This window comes from Equus przewalskii, unplaced genomic scaffold (assembly GCF_037783145.1).
Source record: "Equus przewalskii isolate Varuska unplaced genomic scaffold, EquPr2 ChrUn-13, whole genome shotgun sequence".
Classification (NCBI taxonomy): domain Eukaryota; kingdom Metazoa; phylum Chordata; class Mammalia; order Perissodactyla; family Equidae; genus Equus; species Equus przewalskii.
In genome coordinates this window covers 2,830,796-2,857,243 of record NW_027228750.1, presented here as the reverse complement: position 1 = coordinate 2,857,243, position 26,448 = coordinate 2,830,796, and the positions used below count along the sequence as shown (strand labels likewise).

Genomic DNA, 26,448 nt, shown 5'->3' with positions numbered 1-26,448 from the left:
ACTGATGGAGGAAAAATTATAGGTAAAAAAAAGAGGCAGAGAAAACAAAATCCTGTGCGTAGGCTGGGTTGGGAGGCTGGGTTTTGGAGGTTTTGGAGTGGGGAGGAGAGAGACTTTGGAGCAGCTGCCATGCATGGCCATTCTTGTGGGAGATTTGGGAGAGAAATTATGAAAGAGGATAGTGTAAAATTTTGCCATGTAATATGAATGCAACAAACCGCATCCCCTGCCTTGGCATTTTCTTGAACACTGCTTTAAAGATTTAATTTGCTTTTCAATTATTTTTACTGCACAGACCGATATCCAAGACATTCCAGGCTAGAGCTGGTTATACAATCATACTATGCATCTTCACACCCCTGTTCATCTTGCACCCACAATTTATAGTTCCCTCCTCTCTTTTATCACCAGTTATCCAAATTCTACTTATATGCAAGGCTGTTTAGATGGCAGCCCTCACATGAAACCCCCTTTTGATCTGCCAAGACAAAATTAATAGCTTCTCTCTTTACTCTCCCTTAACACTTTCCTTTGCCTTTATTACAGCTATTATAGCAGCTGTCTCCCTCTGCCTTGTCTCTCGTCTATCTCTGGCACTAATTTGTAAGCTTTCCTAGGGCAGAAACTGTCTTAAGCATATTTGCTTAAGTCCTATAATGCTGTGTTGGTTAATTTTGTGTGTCAACTTGACCAGGCCACAGGGTGCCCAGACATTCAGCCAAGCATTCTGGGTGTGTCTGTGAGGATGTTTCTAGATGAGATTAGTATTCAAAAATCAGTAAACAGAGTAAAGCAGATCACCCTCCCTAATGTGAGTGGGCCTCAGCCAATCAATTGAAGGCCTGAATGGAACAAAAAAAGGCTAAGAGGGAACTCCTGCTGCCTGACTGCTCTGAGCTGAGACATTAGTCTTTTCCTGCCTTCCAACTTGAACTCAAATATTGTCTCTTCTCGGGTCTTGAACCTGCTGGCTTTCAGACTGGTACCAGACCACTGGTTCTCCTTATTCTCCAGCCTTGGGACTCAAACTGGAGCTAAGCCATCTGGGTCTTCATCTTGCTGACTGCTGATTTTGGGACTTCTCAGCCTCCATAATCAAGTGAGCCAATTCTTTCTAAATCTCTCTCTCTGCATACACACACATTCTATTGGTTCTGTTTTTCTGGAAAACCCTCACTAACAGAAATTTTTGTACCAAGAAGTGGAGTACAGCTGTAATAAATACCTAAGCAAGTGGAGGAAGCTTTGGAATTGGGTAGTGGGTAGAGGCTGGAAGAGTTAGAAATATGTGTGTTAAGGGCAATTCTGATGAGATCTCAGATGGAAATGAGGAGTATGTTATTGAAAATGGGAGGAAAGGCAATCCTTGTTATAAAGTGCCAAAGAACTTGGCTGAACTGTGTTCTAGTGTTTTGTGGAAGGTTGAACTTGTGAGTCATTAAGTTGGATGTTTAGCTGAGGAGATTTCTAAGCAAAGTGTTGAACGAGCAGATTGGTTACTCCTGACTGCCGATAGTAAAACATGAGAAAGGAGAGGTGAATTGAAGAAGGAATTGTTAAATAAAAAAGAACCATAACTTACAGGTTTGGAGAATTCTCAGCCTATCTATATTGCAAAAATGAGAAAGCTGTACTGAAGGGAACACTAAGGGTGTGGCTGAACAACCATTTGATGAGGAGATCATAGGTGCAGGACTTTACGAGCTTGATAAGCTACCTCAGCAGAAGCCAGGAACAGGGATGGGGCTAAACCAGCAGAAACACTGACTCTGGGGACAGAAAAACTAAAGGGGATAGAAAAAACGAGATAAAATTGAAGGAAGGCTGTCAGACTTCTTAGATCCTACAAGACTGGACCATAGAGTTATTCAGCTTTGAACACTTGCTATTCTTCCAGAAAAGGGAAGAATAACCCTAAAGGTGGTTCAGAGATCATCAGGGCTGCCTCCTTGGTTTCAAAGGGTGAGACCATTGCCTCTGTTTCAATAGGCCAGAGGGCCACTGATAGAAGCCTTAGAGATGGGGCCACCTGGAGGCTGGGGGGGACTTCCCAGCCTCCAGAACTGTAAGGAAATAAATTTCTGTTGTTTAAGCTGCCGAGTCTGTGATATTTCGTTACGGCAGCCTGAGCAGACTAAGACGAGTGCCTAGTGCTATGTTTCTACAGAGGAAAATGCTATGTGTTGAGCAGATGAATAAATGAATGAATGAATGGAAATCAGTAGAAATCAAGGCACTGTTTGAGATAGCAGTTCTATCCAAAATGATTGTAGGAGTGGGGAACATTTGGCAGCATTACCACGTGTAAATTTTGGAGAAATGTGAGCCAGTGAAAAAGAAGGCAATGAAAACACACAAAGATTCTCAATAAAATTGTGGAGCAAATGTAGCTATGTTAGAGCAAGGGTAAATTTGATTGCAGTTTATAAAGTGCCATTAAAGTTGAATTGAAAAATTACTTTTCAGAAAAAATACATGATTAGCACAGTTTATGGAGAGAAAGAAATGATAATGACATGTCTTAGTTCAGTAATTGTGCTACCAAATTAATTTTAATGTGTTGGCCTTGAGCCCACAGGTGGAGAATTTGCTGAAATATCTCTGAGAGAAGTTAATGACTAAAAGTAGGCAGCTGTGGAGTGCCCCAGGGACCCACCGCAGGCTCTAGCCCACTCGAGGTTGCATTAAAGATGTGACAGATGGAATGAGTATAATGTTGATTAAATCCCCTCCCCAGATCAAATTAAGAGGAGGAATAAAGGCCAGTGAGAACTGAAAAACCCCTGGGGATCTAATCATTGCTTTGCACCCAGAAAGCAATCAATAAATCCTTATTTGTTGGGTGAATAAATGATGGTTAAAAGTGATAAAATGAAATTTAGTTTGCAAGCAACAGCGTATAAACACTGTTTCTCACAAAAAAGAAATCTGTATTCAAACTTGCAGACAAATATTGGCTCAAGGAGCTATGTTCTAGGAAACACAGTCTGGCCTGGTATGACTCTCCAGGCCTCTTAACCACCAGGGATTCTTGTGTGATTTCCTGAGCCAAAGGGTAAAAGGGCTCTAGGAGATGGGTTAGAGAAAGCTATGTATTGATAGAGAATTCTGTTAATTTAAATAGGCACAAAGTTTAAGGATTTCATTGGCTTCTAAGATTCCACCAAACCCTTTAAAGTTGGAAGACCCAGCTGCTTACTGAAAATGAATTCTCTAGCTCGTGTGAACTAATTACTCTCACAGCTCTCTCTGCCTGGGGAAAGAGGAGCTGTCGAAGGAGAGAAAGCTAAAATCTGAGCCATTCTGTTTTCACACAGGGCAAGCATTATTCAATTGCTCTCCATCATAGGAGCAGGAATATCTTGGAAAGTGGGATTACAGGTAACACAAGGCAAGGATTCTTTACAGAAATTATGATTCTGGGATGACCAACACCCCTAGATAAAACCTGGCAAATGAACTTTCCTTTGAAATAATTCCGTAAGACAAGTTCTGTAGATTTCAGTAGCATAGAGAGCATGCTAGAAGCCTTCAGCAGAAGGTCACTCAGTATCTGCTGGAATCCAGCTGTCCAGATGGGCATGATAGCGCATGGCTCAAAGGTGGAGACACATAGGCTTACACTGCACCAGTGGAGCCTGGGGTGGCACCTGTGAGCACCACTCTTGCCAGAAAAGAGGGCAGGGTTGTTGTAACTGTTGCTCCTGTGAGAAGAAATTAGAAAAGATGCTGGGCTGGGCTAGATAAAGGAACAACGTGGGGAAGCAGCAGTAGAGCGTGGTGTTTGAGAGCATGGCACAGGCATCAGGCTGTCTGGGTTCAAGTCCCAGCTCTGCAGTCACTGGATATGTGACCTTGGACAAGTTTTCTAACTTCCTATTGCATTATTTTTTCATCTGTAAGATGGGGATGCTAATAACAGTAGATAATAATAATAGTAGTAATAATAATTCAGAGGGTCCCTGAAAGGACTAAATGCTACAACACAGGTGAAGAATTTAATATAGTACCTGACTTGCCACATGTTAAACCTTAAATCAATGATCTTGATAACCGTTATTAACCAGAATCATTTGGAAAGATTGCAGCTCAGAGCACGGGAGGAAAGAAACACTTTAAGTGCTTTATGTCTAGTGACTCATTTTAACCTTGATCACAACCATGAGAGGCAAGAATTACCGTTATACCCATTTTATGAATGAGGATAAAGAAGCTTCGTGGGATTAAATGGCTTGCCTAAAGCCCCATACCTAGCAAGTCTTAGAACCAGAATCAATTTCCATTTTGTTGGGTGCTAATCCCGCACTCTTTCTACCATGTTTTGCTGATATCCAGGGCCAGACTGAGATATGTAGAGAGCCTGCCCACCATAATCGTATCCCCATCTCATGTAAAAATAAAAACACTTAAAAATCAAAGCAAGTGTAAGAAAGGCCAACAGCTGCTTATTTTCTCAGATGACTATAATTTTTAAAAGAAATATCAGATTCTTTCCAAACATTTGTTCAATGCTCCCGTTTGGGTGCCATAAGCACATGCCTGATTGGCTTATCCAGTGTCTGAAGATGGAGCATTATTAGGAGGCAATGTCTGGTAGCTTCCTGCCTGTCCTCCCTAACTTCAGAGGCGGCTTACCCTGGTGTGGTGAGGAAATTGTGCGAGTTTTAGGAGGTGCTATGTAAATTGCACTAATACTAGCAAGTTATTATTAATAGCACTGATGATATCAATATAAATAACAGTGGCAGCCATTTATTACACATGTATGTCAGGCACTTTACAAACACTTTCTCATGTAATTCCCACAATGACTCTGACTGTTTTACCAGTGAGGAAACTGTTCGTGGAAAGTTAAGTTATATCCTAAAGGATATACAGTTAGTATCAGACTTGAGATCAGAACATTGCTGTCTTATTCCTAAACTCTTCCACTGCACAGAGCTGTTCAGAGTCATCCAGTGAGTGAGTGATGGCACAGGAACTGGGCTAAGTACAGTCAGGGGTCTTTCCGTTGTAGCTCCCTCCTTCTTGAAGGGTCATCCACAAAAGTTGTCCTATAACCAGGAGATAATGAGAGCCCCTCAACCTCTCTTCCAAACAACCCATCTCAAACGCATTTTGTGTTTTGTGGGGCCTGTATTAAATAAGGAGTAGGATGGCTGTGAGGAGGTGGCATGTATGGCTTCAGGAGAGTCGAGAAGGAATAGACTTTTTTTCTCTATGGTATTTAGGAAGATCTTTACCTCCATAAAAGCTATAGTCTAAGGAATAATGCCTGCAAGGCAAACCAAAAAGCACCCTTCTTCGGCTACAACTCTGCGTGAATGTTATCATCGGCAAAGGGTGGTGGGCAGAAGTGTGGGCTCTGGAAGCAAATTACGAGGGCTTGAAACACAACTGTGCCCACATGCTAGCTGCATGCAACCTTAAGAGAGTTTCTTATCAGGACATAGTAATAATATCTATCTCCTATTTGTTGTGAGCATTAAATCAAATAATGTATGCAAAGTTATTTAGTACAGTGAGGTACACATAGAAAGGATTCAAAAGATATCATCATTATCACCATCATCATCCTTTACTTAATGCTCTTTGCTTAATTTCACTGTCTTATGTATTAAACCAGCTAAAATTTTATTGAGTTTATACTGAGTTTATATTGAGTTTATCAATTTTATTGAGTGTGATACTATATTCCTCTCAGTAATGGTTATGGTCCTTTTAATACAGGATGAGTTGAGAAAAATCCAACTAAATAGTATTAAACTAATAAATGGTCCATTTTATCCAAAAGAACCAGGTTTCACCCTGTGAAATAAGAGGGAAAAAACCTCTTCAGTGGTGGTAGGCTTTTAATATTTGTGGTATATTGCTGGATTGAATGGACTATAACATTTATCTATGTAGTCACCTCTCCATGCATCCATCCACTTGTCCATTTAGAAAGCACTTGAGGAGTACCCTCTGTATTCAAGGAACTGAGCTAAATACTTGAGGTCACCATAGCTATGCAACAGGAAGAGGTATAAGTAGCAAAACTGTGAACTATCACAGGGAAGCTGTCACAGAGTGTAAATTCTTACGAGGGTAGTCAGAGCCGCTAACAACCAAAGGATAACTCCATAATGGCCCCGATGCCAAGTCCTTTAGCCCTGGGCCCCAAAAGGGTTAGTCGCCAAGATTTAGAGTAAAGGGCAAACACTAGAGTTTTAATTCAAAGTGGTAAGTAAGATTAAGAATAGGGTAAATTATAACTAAGGAAGGGTTAAGCATTAGTGAAGAAGGTACCCAAATGTACACTTTGATATCTTTAAAAGAGTCCAAAATATTTGCCTTATATATGTATTTATAATATATGTGTGTATATATTTGTATTAAAGTATAACACACGTATATCTATAAAAATGGACACATCGTAACAATACAGTTTCAATAATCTCAACTTCATCTCATGTAGCCACCATCTACACCAAGAACTAGAACTTTCCTGCCGCCCAGAAGTCCCCTCATACCTCTTCCTAATGGCTACCCTCTCACTCTTCCCGGGGTAATAATCAATACTCTGCCTTCTAACAGCAGAGATTTGTTTGCCTGTTTTTGGACTATGTACATGAAATTATACAGAATCTATTGTCTTGTGTCTGGCTGTGCAGCTCAACGTTATCTTTCTCATATGAAAATGTACTCAGTTTCCTCAGGCACCAGGAAATAGAAATTAAAATCACAAGAAGATTCCACAACATCTGGTGTTGGTGAGGAGGTGGAGCACTGGATCTCTCACACCCTTCTGGTGAAGAGGAAATTGGTAAATCACTTTGGGAAACTGAATGGCAGTATCTCCTAAAAGCTATTTATTGGCTTTCTGGACATACTCTTTTGTGGTGCTTGTTTTAAGATACTAGAAAAAGAATTAAAAGACAGCAAAACAAAGCATAAAGAGGGTCGTGAATTAAGATAAAAGTCAAAATTAACCAAGTAAGAAAACAATCAGAGAAAGTAAAAATAAAACCAAACCTAGTTCCTTCAAAACTACTATAATGCTCGTAACACCTTATAAAGCTGTTTTAAGATGAAAGAGAGCCAGAGACAGACAGACAGATAAAATGCCCAAGATTAGGAATAGGAAAAGAGAGAAAATAACATAAAGAGAAAATGAATCATAAAAGAGTATTAGAATGAAACAGGCTAGTGAGTTCAGAAACAGATCCATACACATTTGGATACTTGATTTATAACAAAAATGGCATGGGCGAGAAGTGAGGGAAGGACAATGTTTTCCATAAATGATGCTGGGTCAGCTGGGTAGCCAGATGGAAAATGTGAATCTTGACTGCTATCCTGCGCCATGCACAAAATCAATTCTAGATGGGTCATAGATATAAATGTGAAAGGTAAAACAATAAAGCTTCTGCAAGATAACCCAGAAGAAAATCTTCATGACCTTGGGATAGGCAAAGACTTCTCAAACAGTTTACAAAAAGCTCCAGGTATAAAGGATAAGATTGATAAATGAGTCTGATAAATGAGTCTGTTAAAATTAGGAACTTTTATTCCTTGAAAGACATCATTACGAGAGTGAAAAAGCAAGCCATAGAATACAAGAGATTTTGCAATGCGTATTACCAAATTGCATCCAGAATATATAAATAATTACTACAAATCAAAAAGAAAAAGACAGATAAGCCAGTAGAAAAAGGGCTGAAACAAAAAATATTTATATCTTTCATAATAAAGAAAGTGAGGAAGAGTGCTAACGTCTTTTCTAGGCAAACACATCTACGGTGAATTTTCTTTGTTTAGGACTTGTGACCACTATTTAGTGGCAGCACACCCGCTGGAGGAGGGTGACAGAGAGAAAAGGCAGCTGGAACTATAAAAACTAAAATTATGAAGTGACAGCTTTGGCCACAGACTAAGTTAAAATAAATGTGTTGGCTGGAGTCAGGCAGTTTAAGGGAAACGGAGCAAACAACTTGCCTCAGAGAAAACAGCTGCTGGCCTAACTCGCTCAATGTCTTAATTAAAGTGGCACCCGTAATAGATGCTTCTGAGACATGGCCTACACAGAAGAGGAAACAGAAGCCTGTTCCTGCAACTGACATCAATTAGCTGCATCCCAAAACTGACCATCCATGCCACGATGGCACCTGTTTCCTACATGGTACAGCAGTCACACCAGTGTTCTCTTACCCAAGACCCCCATGTACAAAGGCTTGCTATTCTTTAGCATCTCAGCTGAAGCTGCTTTGCGAAGGAATCATCTACCCAGATCAACCACTGATGGACTGGCTCAGTGCAGCATTTTACCTGTGATCCAAGAATGACATCTTCAGCATGGACTGGTAGAGAGAACACCCTAACAAACATCCCATTTGATTCTCTCGACTACCGGGTGATGTGGACATTATTCCCCACACTTGATAGATGAGAAAATTGAGGCCCGAGGAGTTAAGTGCTTAACGCGAAGAGAACACAGTTAATAAGTAGAAGAACCAGTGGTCTACTCTGAGGTTTTCTGGGTCCAAACCCTGTGCTCTTTCCATGCGACCACACTGAGTGATTGGGGGCTGAATGGTGAGGGGTAGATGAATAGTGATAATGCAAGAAATCACGTACCTGAAATACCAAAACCAATGATGAGTGCAATTGCTGCAGCCAGAATAATGATGATGCTAATAATGCTATGGAGAGATAGAGAAACAGGAAATTACTTCTTCATTCCATTTGGCATGCTGCTTTGTGACCTGGGTTCATGTCTGTCATTTGTAGGAGGTGCCACATAAACCATCTCAACTTTTCTTCAACGTAAACCCCTTCCTAGAAACAGGTACCTTAGAAAGGAATCTCAACAATTCCATCCCCAAGGAGTGGCCTTTTTTTGCTGAGGAAGATTAGCCCTTAGTTTACATCTGTTGCCAATCCTCTTCTTTTTTTGCTTGAGGAAGATTAGCCCTGAGCTAATATCTAGGCCAGTCTTCCTCCACTGTATAGGTAGGTTGCCGCCACAGCATGGCTGTCGAGTGGTGTAGGTCCGCGCCTGGGATCTGAACCCATGAACCTGGGCTGCCAAAGTGGAGTGTACTGATCTTAACCACTATGCCATGGGACGAGCCCCAGGAGTGGCCTTTTATCCAACTGTATGCATCATTTTACTTTCCTATTTCCAGATCAGGAAACACCATAAACAAAGACTTTTGGGGCAAAACTGATGACATCTCTGTAATGCCAGGTGCCGCTTGAGGGGGACTGTTTCATACGCAGCCCACCCTGAGCATTACTGCCCATCCATCTTGTATCACTAATCTACCTGTCTTTCTCCTTCCACAGACTTTAAACTCCACCGAGGACGATGGTTGTATCTTCACTTTGTGCCCACTCCTCCCTTGTCCCCCGCACCCCACAGATCCTCAACAGGAGTTTGTGTTCTCTTATTAAAAAACTAATACATATTTGTTACAGGAAGTTTAGAAAATACAAATAACCCAAAATAGGACAATAAAATCACCGGTAATTCCATCATCCAGAAACAACCACTGTTAACTTTTTGATATGCATCCTGCTAGTTTTCAATGAACAGATTAACAAGTGACATTTGGGAAATAAACAAATAGGGAAGTATTGCTTGCGTCTACTGAGCGCTAGAATTACGGGGCAGACATGTTCCAGGCACCATTTATGGATTATACCATTTATCCGTTTGATAACCTTATGAGGTTAACAGATCTATCATCTCCATTTTACACATGAGGAAATTACCCAGGGAGATTAAGTACCTTCCCTACATTCACATGGTTGGTAAGTGGCAGACCTGGCGTTAGAATCTGTCTCTGGAATCTGCACTTGACTACTTCCTACACTGCCTCCCAAGGCTGGAGCCTCCTAAATGGGGCGTGTCCCTTCTCTCTGCCCAGCGGAACCCATGAGGGGACACCAGCTTAGTTTGTGAGAGTGACGCAGGCAGAACAGAAGGCCCAGGTCAGAGCTGGTGTGTTGGCAAAACGGTTCCTGGGAAGCTTGCCCATTGCTGCCTGCCCTGTGCCTCAGTCATCAGGCAGGTGGCCCCGGCCACACTCTCTCATTGCTGGCAGTTCACACACTCCCCACACCCACACTGATGCTACTCAACAGGCAGGACAAAAGAAAGGCGCAGGGAGGCAAAGAATGACGCTACAGAGAGAAAAGGGAAGCATGAGGCATTTTACTTTCTGCCCTGAACAGGCTCATTGTACCTAGCTCCCCTGGGCTCAGGGGTGGGCCCACCAGAGAGAAACAACAGACTTACAAGAAACAGTTTGAGTAAACACTTTTCCCGGAGGTCAAGCCCTTGGGAGGCGCAGCCATGGGGGCTGCGATTGAATAAGCGACATGAACCTTTTACTAACAGGGCATCTGCAATTACAAGAGGAGATCTCACTTGACCACTTCCCCTCTCTTCACACAGCTCAGTGCGGCCTCAGTTCTTACTGGTCCGAGTGTGTGAGAACAGCTAGACAGACTCTTTTTTTTCTTTTTTCTGGGAAGATTTGCCCTGAGCTAACTACTGCCAGTCCTCCTCTTTTTGCTGAGGAAGCCTGGCCCTGAGCTAACATCCATGCCCATCTTCCTCTACTTTATACGTGGGACGCCTACCACAGCATGGTGTGCCAAGCGGTGCCATGTCCGCACCAGGGATCCGAACCGGTGACCCCGGGGCCGCTGAGAAGCAGAACGTGCGAACTTAACCGCTGCGCCGCCGGGCTGGCCCCTAGACAAACCCCTAGCAAGAGGCACTGGCTGCCTCTCCTCGGCTACTGAGCCAGAGAGCAGACTTGCATTGGTGACCCAGGGACTCACTTACCTTGGGTAAATAACTTATCCCTCTGAGACTCAGTTTCTTTATCCTTAAAATGGGAATAAGAGTAATTCCTACCTTACCTGCTGTAAAGATGCTGTGGGTTGAAGTGTACCTGTTCAAAATTCATATGTGGAAGTCCTAACCCCTAACCCCACTACCTCAGAATGTGACTCTATTTGGAAATAGGGTTCTTGCAGATGTAATTAGTTAAGATGAGGTCATACTGGAGTAGGGTGGGTCCCTACTCCAGTATGACTGATGTCCTTGTAAAAGGGGGAAATTTGGACACAGATTTACACATGCACAGAGAAAACACCATGTAAAGATGAAAGCAGAGATCTATAAGCCAATCAACACCGAAGACTGCCCACCCACCAGAAGCTACGGGAGAGCATGGAAGAGATTCTCCCTCACAGCCTCAGAAGGAGCCAACCCTGCCAACACCTGGACTGCTGATCTCCAGAACTGAGACAATACATTTCTGTTATGAAGTCACCCAGGTAGTGGTACTTTGTTACAGCAGCCCTAGCAAACTAACACAAAAGGGTTGTTTCAAGATCAAATTTGACAATGAATGTTGCATAAAGGGCTATTTATATATTATTTTTTTACTATAAAAAAGTTAACTTGTGGCTATTTGCTGTAAGTTTATTATTAAAAGCCAGGACTTAAACCTGGAGAATAATCCAACTAATTATAAAAATATCATAGCATTTTGATACATCAAAAATAGCATGTACCAGGCTTGGTACTCAGTGTTCAGTGTGCATTTCCCCATTGGTTTGAATTATTAAGTCCTGTTATCGCCTTAATTTCTCTCATATCCTTCCATTTCTGTCACCACTTCTCCTGGTCACCACCATGTCTCACCAGCATTACTGCAACCCTCTCCTAACTGTTATCCCTGCTTCCAGTCGGGACCTCTGCAACCCATTCTTCACACCACCAGAATCAGTGGTGACTTCAGAATTTCTACGTAGGGGCGGCTTAGGGGAGACAGCCTAGTGGGAAGTGGGGCCTAGGGTGATCACGGAGGCAGTATAATGCTGTGGTCACATGTGTGGCTCTCAACCCAGACTGCATAGGTTCAAGTCCCAGCACCGCCACTTACTAATTGTGTGACCTCAAGTTCCCATCCCTTCTTGTGAAGATTGAGTTAACACCTAAAAAATCACTTAGGAGAGTGCCTGGCACCTAGGAAGCTTCCATAAGTAGTAGCTATTCTCCTTGTTTTTCTGCTGTGGTTGTATAACAAGCACATTCTTCTAACTTAGTGGCAGTGGTGGAAATTGTTGTGGGGACTACCCCTTGGTTCAGCTACTGAGCTATTGAAGATTGACTGTAAGAATGATTACAAAACTAATCATAACAATCCTCTGCTTAAAACTTCAAGTGCCTTTCCATTTCTCTCATGACAAAAACGTAACCTTTGATGTAGCCCACGTGGCCTTTCAACGGGAGTCTTGCCCTCTCTCTCCAGCCCTGCCTCTCCCAACTGGAATGCTGCCCTCCAACCACACTGAACATCGTAGATGGCCACTGCCACCGGCCTTCACATATGCTGTCCGCTACCCTCTTTAAGGAGGGGGCTGGACAGCAAAGACACTGAACAGTTACATGGATGCATACCAACAGAAGGGGGACAGTGGAGTTGTGTGTTTCAGCCAAAGCGGCTGAGCCCATCTCCCTCACACCCAGGCCTCCGTGTTTCCCTCACCGAGGAAGCAGAGCCCTGCCATTTGTCAGCAAGCTCCTATCTAAGCAGGAATCACCTTGAGGCTTGTTCTGAACTGGTATTGCCCTGGGAAGCAGCTCAACTCCAGAGCGTGGAACGAGAGGCAGGCACTATCAGAGCAGCCAGATTAAATCATTGCTGTCACTGCTTATTAAATTTTTAAAAAGATGAATAAAATATTTCATATAAATTGTTCTTACATTGCTTTTTGGTTTTTACTTCCCCAGAATAATTTCCCATAACTGTGCCACAGGAGATTTTTAATGCAGAGCTATGTCTGCCCCCCTGCAGTGGAGCTCACAGTGCATATTCGTTAGACCCTCCTTGTAAAAGGGCCCACGTGAAAGTCAATGCTTTTGCAGGATTGGTTCATTTTGTGAACATTTATTAAGTACTTCCAATGTGAAAGGCATCGTGCTGGGCAATATGGAGGAAATACAGAGATGAAGTAACAGGGTGCCTGACCTCAAAGAACTTAGAGTGTAGGGGCCGGCCCAGTGACACTGCGGTTAAGTTTGCTTTGGCGGCCCTGGTTTGCTGGTTCAGATGCCGGGTGCGGACACTGCTTGGCAAACCATGCTGTGGTGGGCGTCCCACATGTAAAGTAGAGGAAGATGGGCATGGATGTTAGCTCAGGGCCAGTCTTCCTCAGCAAAAAGAGGAGGATTGGCAGCAGATGTTAGCTCAGGGCTAATCTTCCTCAAAAACAAAACAAAACAAAACAACATTGGGGCCGGCCCCATGGCCGAATGGTTTAGTTCGCACGCTCTGCTTCAGCAGCCCAGGATTTCTTTGGTTCTAATCCTGGGCATGGACATGGTACCGCTCGTCAAGCCATGCTGAGGCGGCGTCCCATGTGCCACAACTAGAAGCACTCACAACTAAAAATACACAACCCTGTATTTTGGGAGGGGCCTTTGGGAGGAAAAGGAAAAATAAAATCTTAAAAAGAAAAAGAGCTTAGAGTGTAACTGAGGGAAAACATACACATGCTTGCGCATACACAAACAACATGCATGGACATATGGGCATACGTGCACACGTGCACACACACCCCACTGTAATAACACAAGGTAGCTGTGGTCAGGGCTTCAGTAGAGAGAAGAATGAGTTCTCACAGGAATTCTAGGGACGCAGGAGGTATTTAAATCTGAGAGAAATAGGGAGAATTGAAGTGCCTGTGCATGAACATATTTCAAAGTAAGTAAAGAGAAAAGCTTTATTCAGAAATATACTTGGCTAATTCGGGCTGCTACACACTCTCTCTCCAAGGCAGAAGGACAAAGAACCGTGGTCATTTGTGCTGCACTGGATGGAGTCAGAACCCAAGCCTCACACTTCAGTGCTCTGGGCTGGGAGAGGGTGTTTCAGGGGCTGCAGAGCTCAGAGCCTGCCGGGCCGGGATCAGCCTGCAGCCTGGGACTCTGCCCAACACTCTATACTACCCGACGCCGGCCCTGTCCCGTTCCTGCCCATGTCTCTGCTTCAGCTGCTGCTGCCTTCTGCAGCACTTGGAAGAAATTAGGCATGTCTGCTAAGACATGGTGTGTGTATTCCTGAAAAACCTCCCATTGTAAGGGGAATAGAGCTTATGGGGAAAAAATAGGGTTAAGGGCAGATCACTCAAACCTGTGTGACCTTGTAATCTGTCCACTAACAGAAACAATAGTGGTACCTCAGGAGATGACTTGGACAGCCAAAGCAGGCGGCTGGCTCTGTAGGACCTGAAGCTGGTTCAGGGGCTATTGAATTTGCACAGAAACAGTTGAGTGGAAACTCTGACCCAGGGTGCTGTCAGCCAGTGAGGTAGCTGTGAAGGTGGCTACAGGGGGAAGGGCAGACTGGGATGGGCAGGGCTGTGGTATCAGAGAGAGGCCCTCGCCTCTCTGCGGAGGGAGCCCCAAGTGCTAGTGTTCATTTAAATTCAAAGAAAAAAAGCACCGAAAGCCACAGAGCCTTTCCACTGAAGTTGTCATTCTCCTTCTCTACTTCAGCTCCCCTCGCCCTGGGAAAACGCATGCGAACCAACACAGCTGCCATGTTCCACTGTCATCCTCCCCCTATTTTCCAACCATGTATGACCTAATCGGCACTATAGAAACATATATGGCAGCAGACAGACTGTATTACTGAATTACCAGAAAATAAACTAGGGTGGTGCAAGTTTGTCTTAGGGACAAACCTGCACTGTAGCAGAGGTCCATGAGGGTGAGAAAACAAGAGTTAACGCGGATTGGCCTGTTCTGTGCGCCAACGCTACCCGTGCAGTGTCGCCTTCATTCCTTACAACAATTCTATGTGTAAGTACTCCTATCACGACCTTTTTACATGTGGGGAAACTAAGGCCTCCCGTAAGTAACTGAACAAGATCTCACAGCTAGAAAGTGGGAGGCCAGGTCTCAAACCCGGGGAGTCCAACTTGAGTCTGTGTTCCTAAGAGCCATACTTCTAGAGAAAGTCCTGTCGGGCAGAAGGCCACAAGTTCAGAAGGCCCCACTTATCCCCACCCTGCGTATCTCCTCCAACTCCATTTCTGAAGACATTCTGAATCTGCTACACGGGGCAGAGCACTCATTCTGGAAGACGTAAAGGGCTCTTTGCTGGATCCAAACATTAATGGTTTCTATGTTCTCCAGTTTCTGCCTCCCTCTCAGATACTGACTGAACCGAGAGATACCACATTCTTTATAGATCATCAGCTTATCTCCACTGTGTAACTGATAAATAATTAAAACTCTGAAAACTAGATTAAGTTAGCAAACGTGTGATTCATCTGAATAAATTCTACCTTTAAATTAAAAGTAGAATATTTGAGTAAATCAAGTAAATATTTGAATAAATCAAACATATTGCTTTGTTCATAAACTAACCAAGTGACTAGGTTTAGGAAGGAATGCTGAAATGGAAAACATTTATTTCAGCCTATCCCAAAATTTTCTCTCTTTTTTTTTTCTATAAAAGGAGAAAAGAAATTTTTAAACACTAAGTAGAACAGAGCATTGGGCCCCATGGTAAAATTATGTAAGCACTTTCTAGATATTGAATTAGTACACGTTTGGGTTTCTGAGAAGTTTAGATTGTTGTCTACTCAAGTTCGGTTTTTTTCCTGAAGAATCCAGGGTATGTTATGTGTTTCCCCATCTCTTCATTCCTCTCCTTTATCTCTTTTATCAGTAAAATCAAGGCCAGCTTTGATCCAGAGGACTGACAGCATGAGCGTCAAGAGTGGTAAGTGGGGGCCAGCCCCGTGGCCGAGTGATTAAGTTCGCACGCTCTGCTTCGGCGGCCCAGGGTTTCGCGGTTCGAATCCTGGGAGCAGACATGGCACTGCTCTCCAAGCCATGCTGAGGCGGCATCCCACATGCCACAACTAGAAGGACTCACAACTAAAAATACATAACTATACACCAGGGGCCTTTGGGGAGAAAAAGGAAAAACAAAATCTTTAAAAAAAATTAAAAAAAAAAAAAAAGAGTGGTAAGTGGAGGGCCAGGAAGACATTGGCAAAGAGAAGGAGCTGTTCCATGGGGCTTGAAGAGTGCATGGAAGAGAGGGCATCCTTTCTGGCAGCCCTGCTCTGTCCTCATTGCTTTAACGACAGTGGACTGCACGGTTTCACATTGGGGAAAGGGATTTTCAGAAATTGCATATAAGACACTTGTGTGCTTTAGAGCATCAGGTTGTGGCATCCTCTGTTCTTTCCAGCTGCCACTAAGAATCAGGACACAGTGTTGTGGGGGGTGCCCCAAAGCAGACACCCCAGGATTACATCATACCTGGGCCCCAGTGCCACAAAACAAGGGAGACATGACCAACAAATAGATTTCACCTTGCATGCCAACTTCTTTTGAATGATTGATAGTTTTCAGTGGGAATTTTCAATAGCAGTGGCCTAGGATATTGTGTTAGAAAAGATTGCAAGGCTGCCTCTGGGCTCAGCAGGAGAGAGCCACCACTGACTAGTGGTTTCTAGGCGAGGATGCAGGCTCATAAGTGCCACCCCAGGTTAGCAGCAACATGGGAAAGGGGGCTTTAACTGACCGCTAGATGACAAATTGCCAGAGTCTTAGGCTAATTTAATGCAAAAGTACTGACAGTACAATGGCAATGTTAGCTATGCTACTCTATGCACATTTTTGGCCCATACGTACTTTAAGAACACTGATTAAGGTGTATATTGAGGACGGGGCTTCTCACGTTCAGCACTTTGACTATTTGGGCCAGATAATTCTTTGTTGCTGGGGGCTGTCATGTGCATTGTAGGAAGTTCAGCAGCATCTCTGACCTCTACCTTCTAGATTCAGTAGCACCCCTCCTTTGACAACTTAAAATGTCTCCAGACATGTCACCCCAGTTGAGAACTATTGATCCAGGAGAAGTGGGACCAGGGTGGTGATGCGATTAGAAGACAGAGAAGGATAGTTAAAGAAACTGGGGTAGTTTAGAGAAGTCTAAATGCAATGATGATCATTTCAAAATGTGAAAGGTACCATATTCTTCATCACTCTGGAAGAAACAAAGCCAGTAGGTGAAAGTTCTAGGCGGTTAGATTAGGTTCAGCAAACAGGGAGACTTTCCAACACGGCCCTCTGGTACCAGCCTGAGACTGCAGTGTTTCCCATCCCGGGCCATGGGTGTACAGGCAGGGGCTGAGTAACCGCTTACGGAGAGAAGTGGGGAGGGCTGAGTTTCTGGGAACAGATAAGGGTTGGAACAATTTTGAAAGTCTCTTTCAAACATAGTAAGTTATATGATTCTGTAATCTGATATTCCTGGGAATTTGCTCTGGCCTTGCCCTGGCCACAGTTATATATTCTGTGTATGCCTCCTAAAACCTTTGCTACTAATAAAACAATGATGGCTGATATGTATTGAGTGCATGCCCTGATTTAATCCCCACAACAACCCTATCAGGTAGGTAATATTATCTTTGTTTTCCGATAGGGAAACTGAGGCCTAGAATTAAGTAGCTTATCCAAGGGCTCACCCTTGGGAAATTAGGGCGGGATTAGACTCAGTCTGAGAGTCCCTCGTCCATGGCCTTAATTATTACACTGCATTTTATATCAATCCAAAGTTGTCAATCCCAGAGTCCACGTCAGTTTCCAGGCTCGTGTTTTGCACAGTGGTAACCTACGGAAGGACAACGTGTCCGGTTTTACACCAGTTGAAGTCCATCTCTCTCGGGAAGTATCTTTTGTCTGAGACTCTGGAAGGGGGAGGATCAGGTGGAAAATGTAAAATGTTAATAAATAGGTCCCTTTCCCTAAACAATATCTGAGTTTGCAGCAAAGCCATTCTCTTTTATTCTTAAGCCCGCTCTGTTTATACCTGGCCCTCCGATCCCGGGAAGCACATATTAGCATGTCATTAGCCTTGCGCTGGCTGTTTCCCAGCGGCACAAGCAGAGCGAGACAAAAGTCAATACAAGGTTGATCACTAATCCTTTGCTCAATCATACCTGTATTTCTTGTTCCTCCTTATTCTCACTGCGGAGCGAAAACATTTCCAGAAGATTCCCTCAGCAGTATAACTGATCCCATTGTGTTTAATAACAAACACACTTCAAACCTTTTATGAACCTCCCACAAAGTGTACTGTTGAGAAAAGCCGGCTATCCTAAGCAGTCTGTGTGGTCTGAACTGAAACAGCCTGACTGGAGTGGAGGGGAGACTTCCAGGGGCGCTCACAGCACCTGGAGTGAGGGTTGGCTGCCAACAAGCACTTCCCGCTCATGACTGGCTCTCGCTGTTTGGGCTGCTCTTCTCTCATGCACAGCCCCTCCACACCTGTCCCACGTCACCCTTCTCTCCTCATCCCTTCTCTTCACCCCTCCTCTGGCCCAGCCATAGATGAGGCAGGAGCACTGCTCAGTGACCGCCTGGTCATTTCTGGAGTGGGCGAAACAGAGAAGGCGCTGCTGTCCCTCTCCACTCATCAGCTCCACGGAGAACCTGGCGTTCTTTCCTGTCATTGAGCAATGCTGTAACTCATCCTACACCTGTGTCCAGATTAAACACTACTGTCTGCACAGGATCGTTGCAAGGGTCCAAAGAAACAAACCATGCTTTGTAAAGCATAAATACTAGCTATTATTTTTAAACTACAAATGTTTATTCTTATTTTTACCCGTTCTCGGTACCCCCAAGTTTAAATGACTTCTCATTGCTTGTGGGTTAAAGTTCAAACTGAGCCTAGAATTTAAGACCGTCCTAAAATGCCCCACGCTATCTCTCTAACCCTTCTCCCCTTCTGGAGCCCTGTATTCTCATAGACTGATCTGTGCACTGCCCCCTCTTGCCCTCTGCCTAGAACATTCTTCCACCTCTTCTCTGGGTACCCAAAGCAGGACCCATTCAAAGCCCACTCAGCTCTGACTGGCCTCTGACATCTTTGCTGAAGACCCAGCCCAGAGCATGCTCCTTTCTTTCCTTAATGGATTTAAGGGAGTGGGGCAGGAAGGTGAACTTCAGAACCCATGAGAGAGGAGGAGGGCCAGGCACTGGGGTTTTGCACGGAAGCTGGGAGGCAGGAGCTGGGACTGAGAAGGTCTGACGGGGGAGACTGGGAAGGACAGGGCAGGCTCCCTCTGGGGAGAGTGTGTTTCCGTCAGTCACGGTGATCCAGGCCTCAGGCAGATGAATGGCCTGACACACTGTGAATGATCTATAATCTAGATCACCTTTGCAACACCCTAAAGCCACAGTGACTCTTGGCTTTTCATTCCTTCTCCTGCCTTCAGGAAACCTGTGCTGTCACTGAAGAGATTCAGAGAGGTACTTGAGCTGTCTCCTCTTAGAAAGCCTCGCCCTGGGATCAGTTCACCGTTTGTTCACTAACAAGGCTGGAAACAAGTACATCGATCACCCTCAGAGCTTTTTTCTACCCAGGCACATATACCTGTCTTAGGCGGTCTGATGCCTCTCTATTCTGCAATGGGCTACAAGGTCATATTTGTGCCCTACAAGCTTCCTGTCATTTACTCTATTTCAGTAACATCCAAAAATCCCTCCAGCGAAAAACAGACCACTGTATCCCGGAAATCAGTAGGGATATATTGTTTAGGCTTCCAAAAGTCCTACCTGGGTTCCACTGCAAATCACCTGCTAGGACCCACATTCTCGTCTTTTAGACGTGGGCACAGTTCTGCAGGTGTGGCCGTGTAGCTTGTGAGAACAGAGGTGTGGAAATCACATTGTCAGTCCCATCCCTCGAGGGCCTGGCCTGCCTGAGCTGTACTTGTCATCCACACAGACCCTGGGGCTGTCCTGTGCGCCATGACAAGCCATGGCTGCCCACACCAAAGACCTTCTGAAACCCAAGGCAGGGGAGATACTTCCTGTCCTGGGATCCACAGTCGTCCTTGCGTTGAACTCCTCTGTGGACCTGTCCTTCTGTAACAGACACAAAGGAAGTTCCCTTGGCCTTCCAGCCTGGACTCTGCACCCTGCCTCTGCCCTGGAGCTAGGCTAGAACCCAGGGTCTTCTTGTGATTTCCGACTGTCTGCTTGGTCCAGCCTGACTTCCGGGGCTCTGGTCTCAACTTTCTCCTGTAGGTGTATGGTTCTTGCGCTCCCCCTGGTAGGGACTCCCAGCCTGATACCGTATGCAAGAAGGTCCTACTGTCCTGTCCGGTCCTTTCTCCTGTCCTGGACCCTTGTGGGCCATCTTAACCCACTGTGGCCCGGGGCCTAGCACTAACCCAGGGATTGGTTACAGGGCTACTATGAAACACAAGATTTCTGTTTTATCTTCTTCTTCTTTTTAAAATTATTTATTTATTGGTGAGAAAGATTGTCCCTGAGCTAACACCTGTGCCAATCTTCCTCTATGTTTTAATATGTGGGACACCGCCACAGCATGGCTTGATGAGTGGTTGTGTAGGTCTGTGCCCGGGATCTGAACCCGTGAATCCTGGGCTGCCAAAGCAGAGTGTGTGAACTTAACCACTATGCCACTGGGCTGGCCCCTGTTTTATGTTCTGATTAAGATTTCTACATATTCAGATACCATATTTTAGTAAAAGCTTAAGATTTCAATCTAAATATATTGATTTGAATATAAAAAGCAAAGAATACCTGCAAATTCTGAAAGTTTAAAAAGTTTGAACACAAATATAAGCTCAAGAAGAGTCTACATAAATTTGTGGACACTTTATCCCATTTCTGGCCCCATTCTGGCCCCTACTTCCATGCTCCAACTATTCTAAACTTCTTTGGGCCCCTAAATATGCCAGGTTGTGTCTTGCCTCTATGCTTTGTTCATGCCATTTTTCCAGTCTTTGGAACATGGTAGGAACTTAATAAATGTTTGTTGAATAAATGTTCCACTTTAGCACATGCTCCCCTCAGATAGCCTAGCATGTAGTATTTAAAACTTGTGGAAGTAATGAATAAATTATATATCCATACTCTGTTGCTAAGGGAAACTAACACATTCTTAACTTCTTTTAAATCTGCGTGTCTAAAGGAAAATAATCTTTTAAAAACTGTGGTATGTGAAATCTTGCTGATGCTATGAATTATAACAAAATGCCTTGGAAGGTTGGAAATAGGAGAAGACCTGGCTGGCTGGGGTCAAGGGGACCCGGAGAAGGAATTGATTGATAGCAGCTGTGCTTGATTACTTGTTAAACTTGGCTCCTTTCAGTCATTTCTCTCCAGAAATGATTTACAAAATAGAGGCATCCCTCTAAAAGGAAAAAGAACTTTGTGGGGAATGAAATTTAAGTTTCCAGCAATAATGCATACTAAATATCCTAAAAAAATAAAAACCTCGCTAAAGACACTTAAAATGCTGAATAAAACTAAACAAAACTACACACACATTTTTGAACACTTGGTTTTGCTGGCAAGAAAAATAAGGGAGATTTGCAGAGGCTAAAAATGAAGCAAGCACATGAATCCAGACAGGTAAGAGAGTGGTGAACACAGTGGCTATCTATGCATTCTGGGAACCAGGAGCTTCTGCCTTAAGAGCCGTGCAGAATACCGGAGACAAAGCTAAGGGGCCACACAAGCAGGGGAGTCTAACTTAAGTTAGGGCTCCCTTTACACACCACACACACACACACACACACACACATACACACACAAAGACACATACCCGAAAGGCAACGACCTCATTTATTCTTGGTTCTGGATGAAGAAAGAAACATTCTCCTGAGATTGTGTATATACCAGCTGGTCATCATGCAGGTTTGAGGCCTGAATTCACAATGCTTCCAGTCCCAAAGAACCACAGACCAAGAATTCAGTTTAAAGCATTCCTAGTTGGTAAAGTTCCAATGCTTAACAGAAGCAAAAGCAAATATTCTCCAAAAAAATTCACTCTCGACCCAGGCCTCAAAGAATTTCAGCAGATAAAATTCCCAGAAATATAAGCTCATAATAAAAAATCACTACGTACACAAGCAGAAAGGTACCAGGAAAAGAAGAAACAAGCAGCAGATTTGGAATGAAAAGATAGCAGATACTGAAACCACTAGATATAGAATATAAAAGAAGCCTTTTTAATATCTTAAAATAAGTGAATGAGAGAATTGTAAGCCTGAGTAGGGAACAAAAAACTAAAAACACTGACCAAATTAAGATTTGAAAAAGAACCAAGCAGAACATCTAGAAATGAAAAATAAATGATTGAAACTTAAAACTCACTGCACACATTAAGTAGTGGAGTGGATACAACTGGAAGAGAGAATTAGTTAAGCCGAAGAGCTGAAGAATTACACATGATGGAGTCCAGAGAAACAGAGACTAAAAATATAAAAGACAGGGTAAGATACATGAAGACCAAAATGAGAAATTTTAATATATTCTAATCAGAGGTCCACAAAGAAAGAATAGAGAATGAGAGAGAGGCAATATTCGAAAAGAAAAGGACTGAGTATTTTTTAGTATTTATTAAAGATCTCAATCTTCAGATTCAGGAAGCTCCATGAATCTCAAGTAGGGTAAATAAAAAGGAAACTACAAAACACTTCACAATGAAACTGAAGAACAAACACCAAAAAGTTCTTAAAAGCAGTAAGAGAGAGAAGACAGATTACCTAGAAAGGAATGACAATTAGATTAACAACTTACTCTCCAAAGTAACATAGGAAGCCAGAAAAATGATGGAATTCTGTCTTCAAAGTGCTAAGAGAAAAGGAAATGTGAGCTATGAAGTATATCTGTAATATCCAGCAAGTATTATGGACACTGATATGATATGGACAGAATATGGCACCCACCATTAAGGTTTCACGCCCAATAGAGAGACTACTAGGTGATGCTATAAAAACTTAAAAGTAAGATTTATCCCTTCACCAGCAGGTAGAATTAGCCTTAATGGTCACCCAGAGAATTTGTTTCAGGCATACTGAACAACTTGGAGAAACAAACCACGGACAAGGCTCTCCATCCTGGAGTCCAGGGTACTAGGAACTTTAAGAGATAGACCAAACAAAGCTTTATCAGGCCACCATAGGATAACTTGAAGTGCAGGCAGCACTGGGCTCTTCACTAGGCTGGCTAAGCTTGTCCTTGTGGCATTAGCAAAGCAGGAATGGCACCCTGTCCCTCTCACCCTTGACCAACACGCTCACCACTCTCCAAAGATCAAAATTAAAGTTCAATGAACTTGTCTAGAAATTTATCGGGAAATTAATCAGTAAAACTAGAAGGTAGTGTTTTTTATTTTTAACTTGTGCACATATTTTTTGTTATATGATTTAGTATTCTTTACGTGTTGGATTACATGCTAGTTGGCGGGGGTACTAGTGGTCACCATTACCATCTTTTTAATGCTTGGGTTTTATTTTCGAGCTCAAGGGGGAAAATCTGAGGGCCTGGAAGGGATCTACCTTCCCTCACTTGGTGCCTTTCTGCATGACGGATGTAATGTCTGTAGGATAGTGGTTGGCATGTAGCAAGTGCACTAAAAATCTTAGTTCTTTTTCCACCACCAAGATGCTAAGGCTCACGTCAAGAGCCAGGGTGACTGGGGATACGAAGTGTGTTGAAGGTAGGGGAGGAAAAGGTCTCCTCCAGAGACCCTCAGAGGCGGAATCTGTTAGGGACTGAGAACCCTACTAGGCCTGGGAGCAATGCCTGCCCAGTGTCCTCTTGGTCTAGAAACTGATTAGCTTTGCCTCTCACTAACCCAGACGGAGATGAGAAAAGGAGCTGAGGCCGGCGCCCTTAAATCTGCACCAGCCACATCAAATCTCAATTTAGATTTAGTAAGTTAGGATAACAAACTGGCTCTGTTAGTTTCATATTTACAATGTTTCTAAGTTTCTTCCTCCTTTCTAGGGATATCTTACCTAAACCAAGGACAGAAACAATTTTTCACATCTTAGTCTAATATAACAGTTCTGGTGGCCACCGGAGCTGAGAAACCCAGGAAGGACCATGAGGTTGTAGCAGCACAGACAGGAAGGAGGCCCAGAAGAAAAGAGGCAGGAATGATCGGGGATGTTAGTCCTTTTCCATCCGGGCAACTTTCCTACTACCCAGTGAAAGCAAGCACGTTCTCCCGGACGAGGTTTCTGAGCGCTGCCACCAGGGTCAGAATCTAACTGGGTTGGGAATGCCCTGGTCAGTGCCAAAGTGGCATTTCCCGCAGGCAAGGCTGCTTCATCACTCTGAAACAGTCTCTGGTTATGGGAACGATCTTTCCAAAAACGGGAAACGTGGTTTGACAATGGTCACGTGTGTTACTCCCAGTGTGTGAGAGGTCTGAAAGGCGTCGTTCGGATTTGTAACTATTTGAGTTGGGAATGTTTTGATGTCTCAGAGGAAGAGCAGGTGAAATAACAGCAGTCCGCTTGGCACGAGGCACAGAGCCGTGGCAGCGTTCCCTCGGCGCCTGGAGTGGACTGCACCTCCTTGGACAGCCTGTTGGGACATCTAGGGTTCTGGGCTCAGCAGCATAAGCTTCGGTAGAGGCCCTCACTGGACACAGCTCCCTTCCTCCCTGCCTTAGCAGCATTAGAGGAGCAAGCACATTCCCAGACTTTTTCATTATTTTCCTTACGATTTTATAATGCCATATTTGATGCTGGAATTGGGGGCTGGGAAAGTGCAATCAACTATTTACTGCAAAGGAAAAAAAAGAGTTGGATGGGGATAGAGTGCAGGGAATGAGAAGGTGGGTAGAGCGGTCATGTCTGGGGCCGTGTTTGTCCAGATGTCTTCCGTACATCCCCTGGGGCCGTGGAGCCAAGAGCGCAGTATGAGACCCGTCTGAGGAGTCCAGCCCAGGACCTCGGCCCTGCTTCTACAATCTTAAGGCAGATTCAGAGAGGATTACTATTCTTACATTTGGCTGCCAAGATTTCTGGGCTTCCTTTCAAACCCTTAAAAAAGGAAGCTTTTCCTATCCACTTTAACCAATTAAACAGTATTAACAGGAACCTATAATTTAAGCATTCCTCCAGGCTCTTGAGTAACTGGGGAACAAATCAGTAGCATTTGTTCTGAAGCATGATGTTCCCAAGCAGATACTACCTTCTTTCAGCTCACTTGTAACCCGCACAGACCGCTCGTTCTTTCATGTATGGCCTTCCTCTAGATAGTCTTTTGAGGGAAAATACTGGCACCATGGATCAGAAGCTATCTCTGTGTCCTCATTGTCCCCTGCACATTTCTCTATCATGATGCTTGTCACATTGTATTGAAACAATCTGTTTACACATTTCTGTCTCCTTTAGTTTCCTCGAAATTTCTCAAGAACAGGGACCCTGTCTTTTTATTTTTGTGTATTAGGATGTTAAATTTAAAGTTTCAACTGAGATTTCGAGATAGAATAAATGGTGCGTATCAAAGTGAGATAGCACATCACTATGCAGAGTTTGAGAAGGGAATCCTTGACAAGCAGTTCCATAATTCTTAGTCACTTCGATCAGAAGAAGGGCATAAAACGGGCTCAGAAGCAGGAGTGATGATTTGTGAAGCTGTGTCTTGCAGAGAGTTTTTTCTGTGCTGTGAGAACATCCTCCTCCTCCTCCACAATGCACGGATACAAAGTACAATGTTGGGGTGTGGTGGGGGCATCGTGGACCAAAGCCTAAAACATACGTGGGAAATTTTGTGTGTTCTAGAACAGGGGAGAGACAGAAGGCACAGAGCTGCATTTGGGAAGTCACCTTTTACAAGGCAGGAATCTGAGAGCTTGTCCAGCAGGCCAGATACCCTAGAGCCACGTTGAGTCCTCACCAATAGGAACACCTGGGAGAGGGGACCTGAGCATGGAGAGTCATGTGTGAAGCCGACCTTCAGGCAACCAGGGGCTGAGGGGACATCAGTCAGCTGAAGGAGAGGCCAAGTTTTTATCAGAGGCTTCAGCAATTTCATCATGTTATTTCCCTACTGAACGCACTTCAAAAGGTCAGGGGAAGATAAAAATAAAATTTTGCTTTGATTATAACCTACTGGTCATGCTGGATCAATATATCAGTCACATTTATTCCCCTAAGTGTCAGACATGGTGCCTGACTCATTCTAGGCATTTGATAAATGCTGAACTGAGCTGATCTGATCTTGGAACATATTCTTCTACTGAAACAAAATATATCCACAAGGCAGCCCAACTGAATGGCAGTCCATGTTTTATTTCAGGGTTATATCTCCTTAAATTATACTTTTAGGCAGATATTATGTGAACAATTAAAATTAACAACTAAATAGAAATACACATTTAGAAATCAGCTCTTAATTATTATACCTAAGTAAAAAATAGTTTTCTAGCTCCAGAGATATGATCCTATTGTAACCTACATAAAGACCAAGCATCTTATGGTACAGTTTTTGACAATGTCACAGTCAAAGAAATATCAATCCAACAAAAGTTTAACTGAAACCAGTAGATATCTAGGAAAATATCAAAAAGCATTACA

At 43.6% G+C, this 26,448-nt stretch overlaps 1 protein-coding gene across 5 annotated transcripts in view; it reads right to left on the bottom strand.

Annotated features, from left to right (window-relative positions):
- The window catches only part of VTCN1 (V-set domain containing T cell activation inhibitor 1), a 56,173-nt gene that overhangs the window by 13,302 nt on the left and 16,423 nt on the right, over positions 1–26,448 (bottom strand). For all 5 annotated transcript variants that reach the window (XM_008508069.2, XM_070607671.1, XM_008508068.2 and 2 more), the window contains exon 2: positions 8,617–8,681. In XM_008508069.2, coding sequence (XP_008506291.1) covers positions 8,617–8,681 — 65 coding nt within the window. The remainder of the gene's footprint in view (positions 1–8,616; positions 8,682–26,448) is intronic.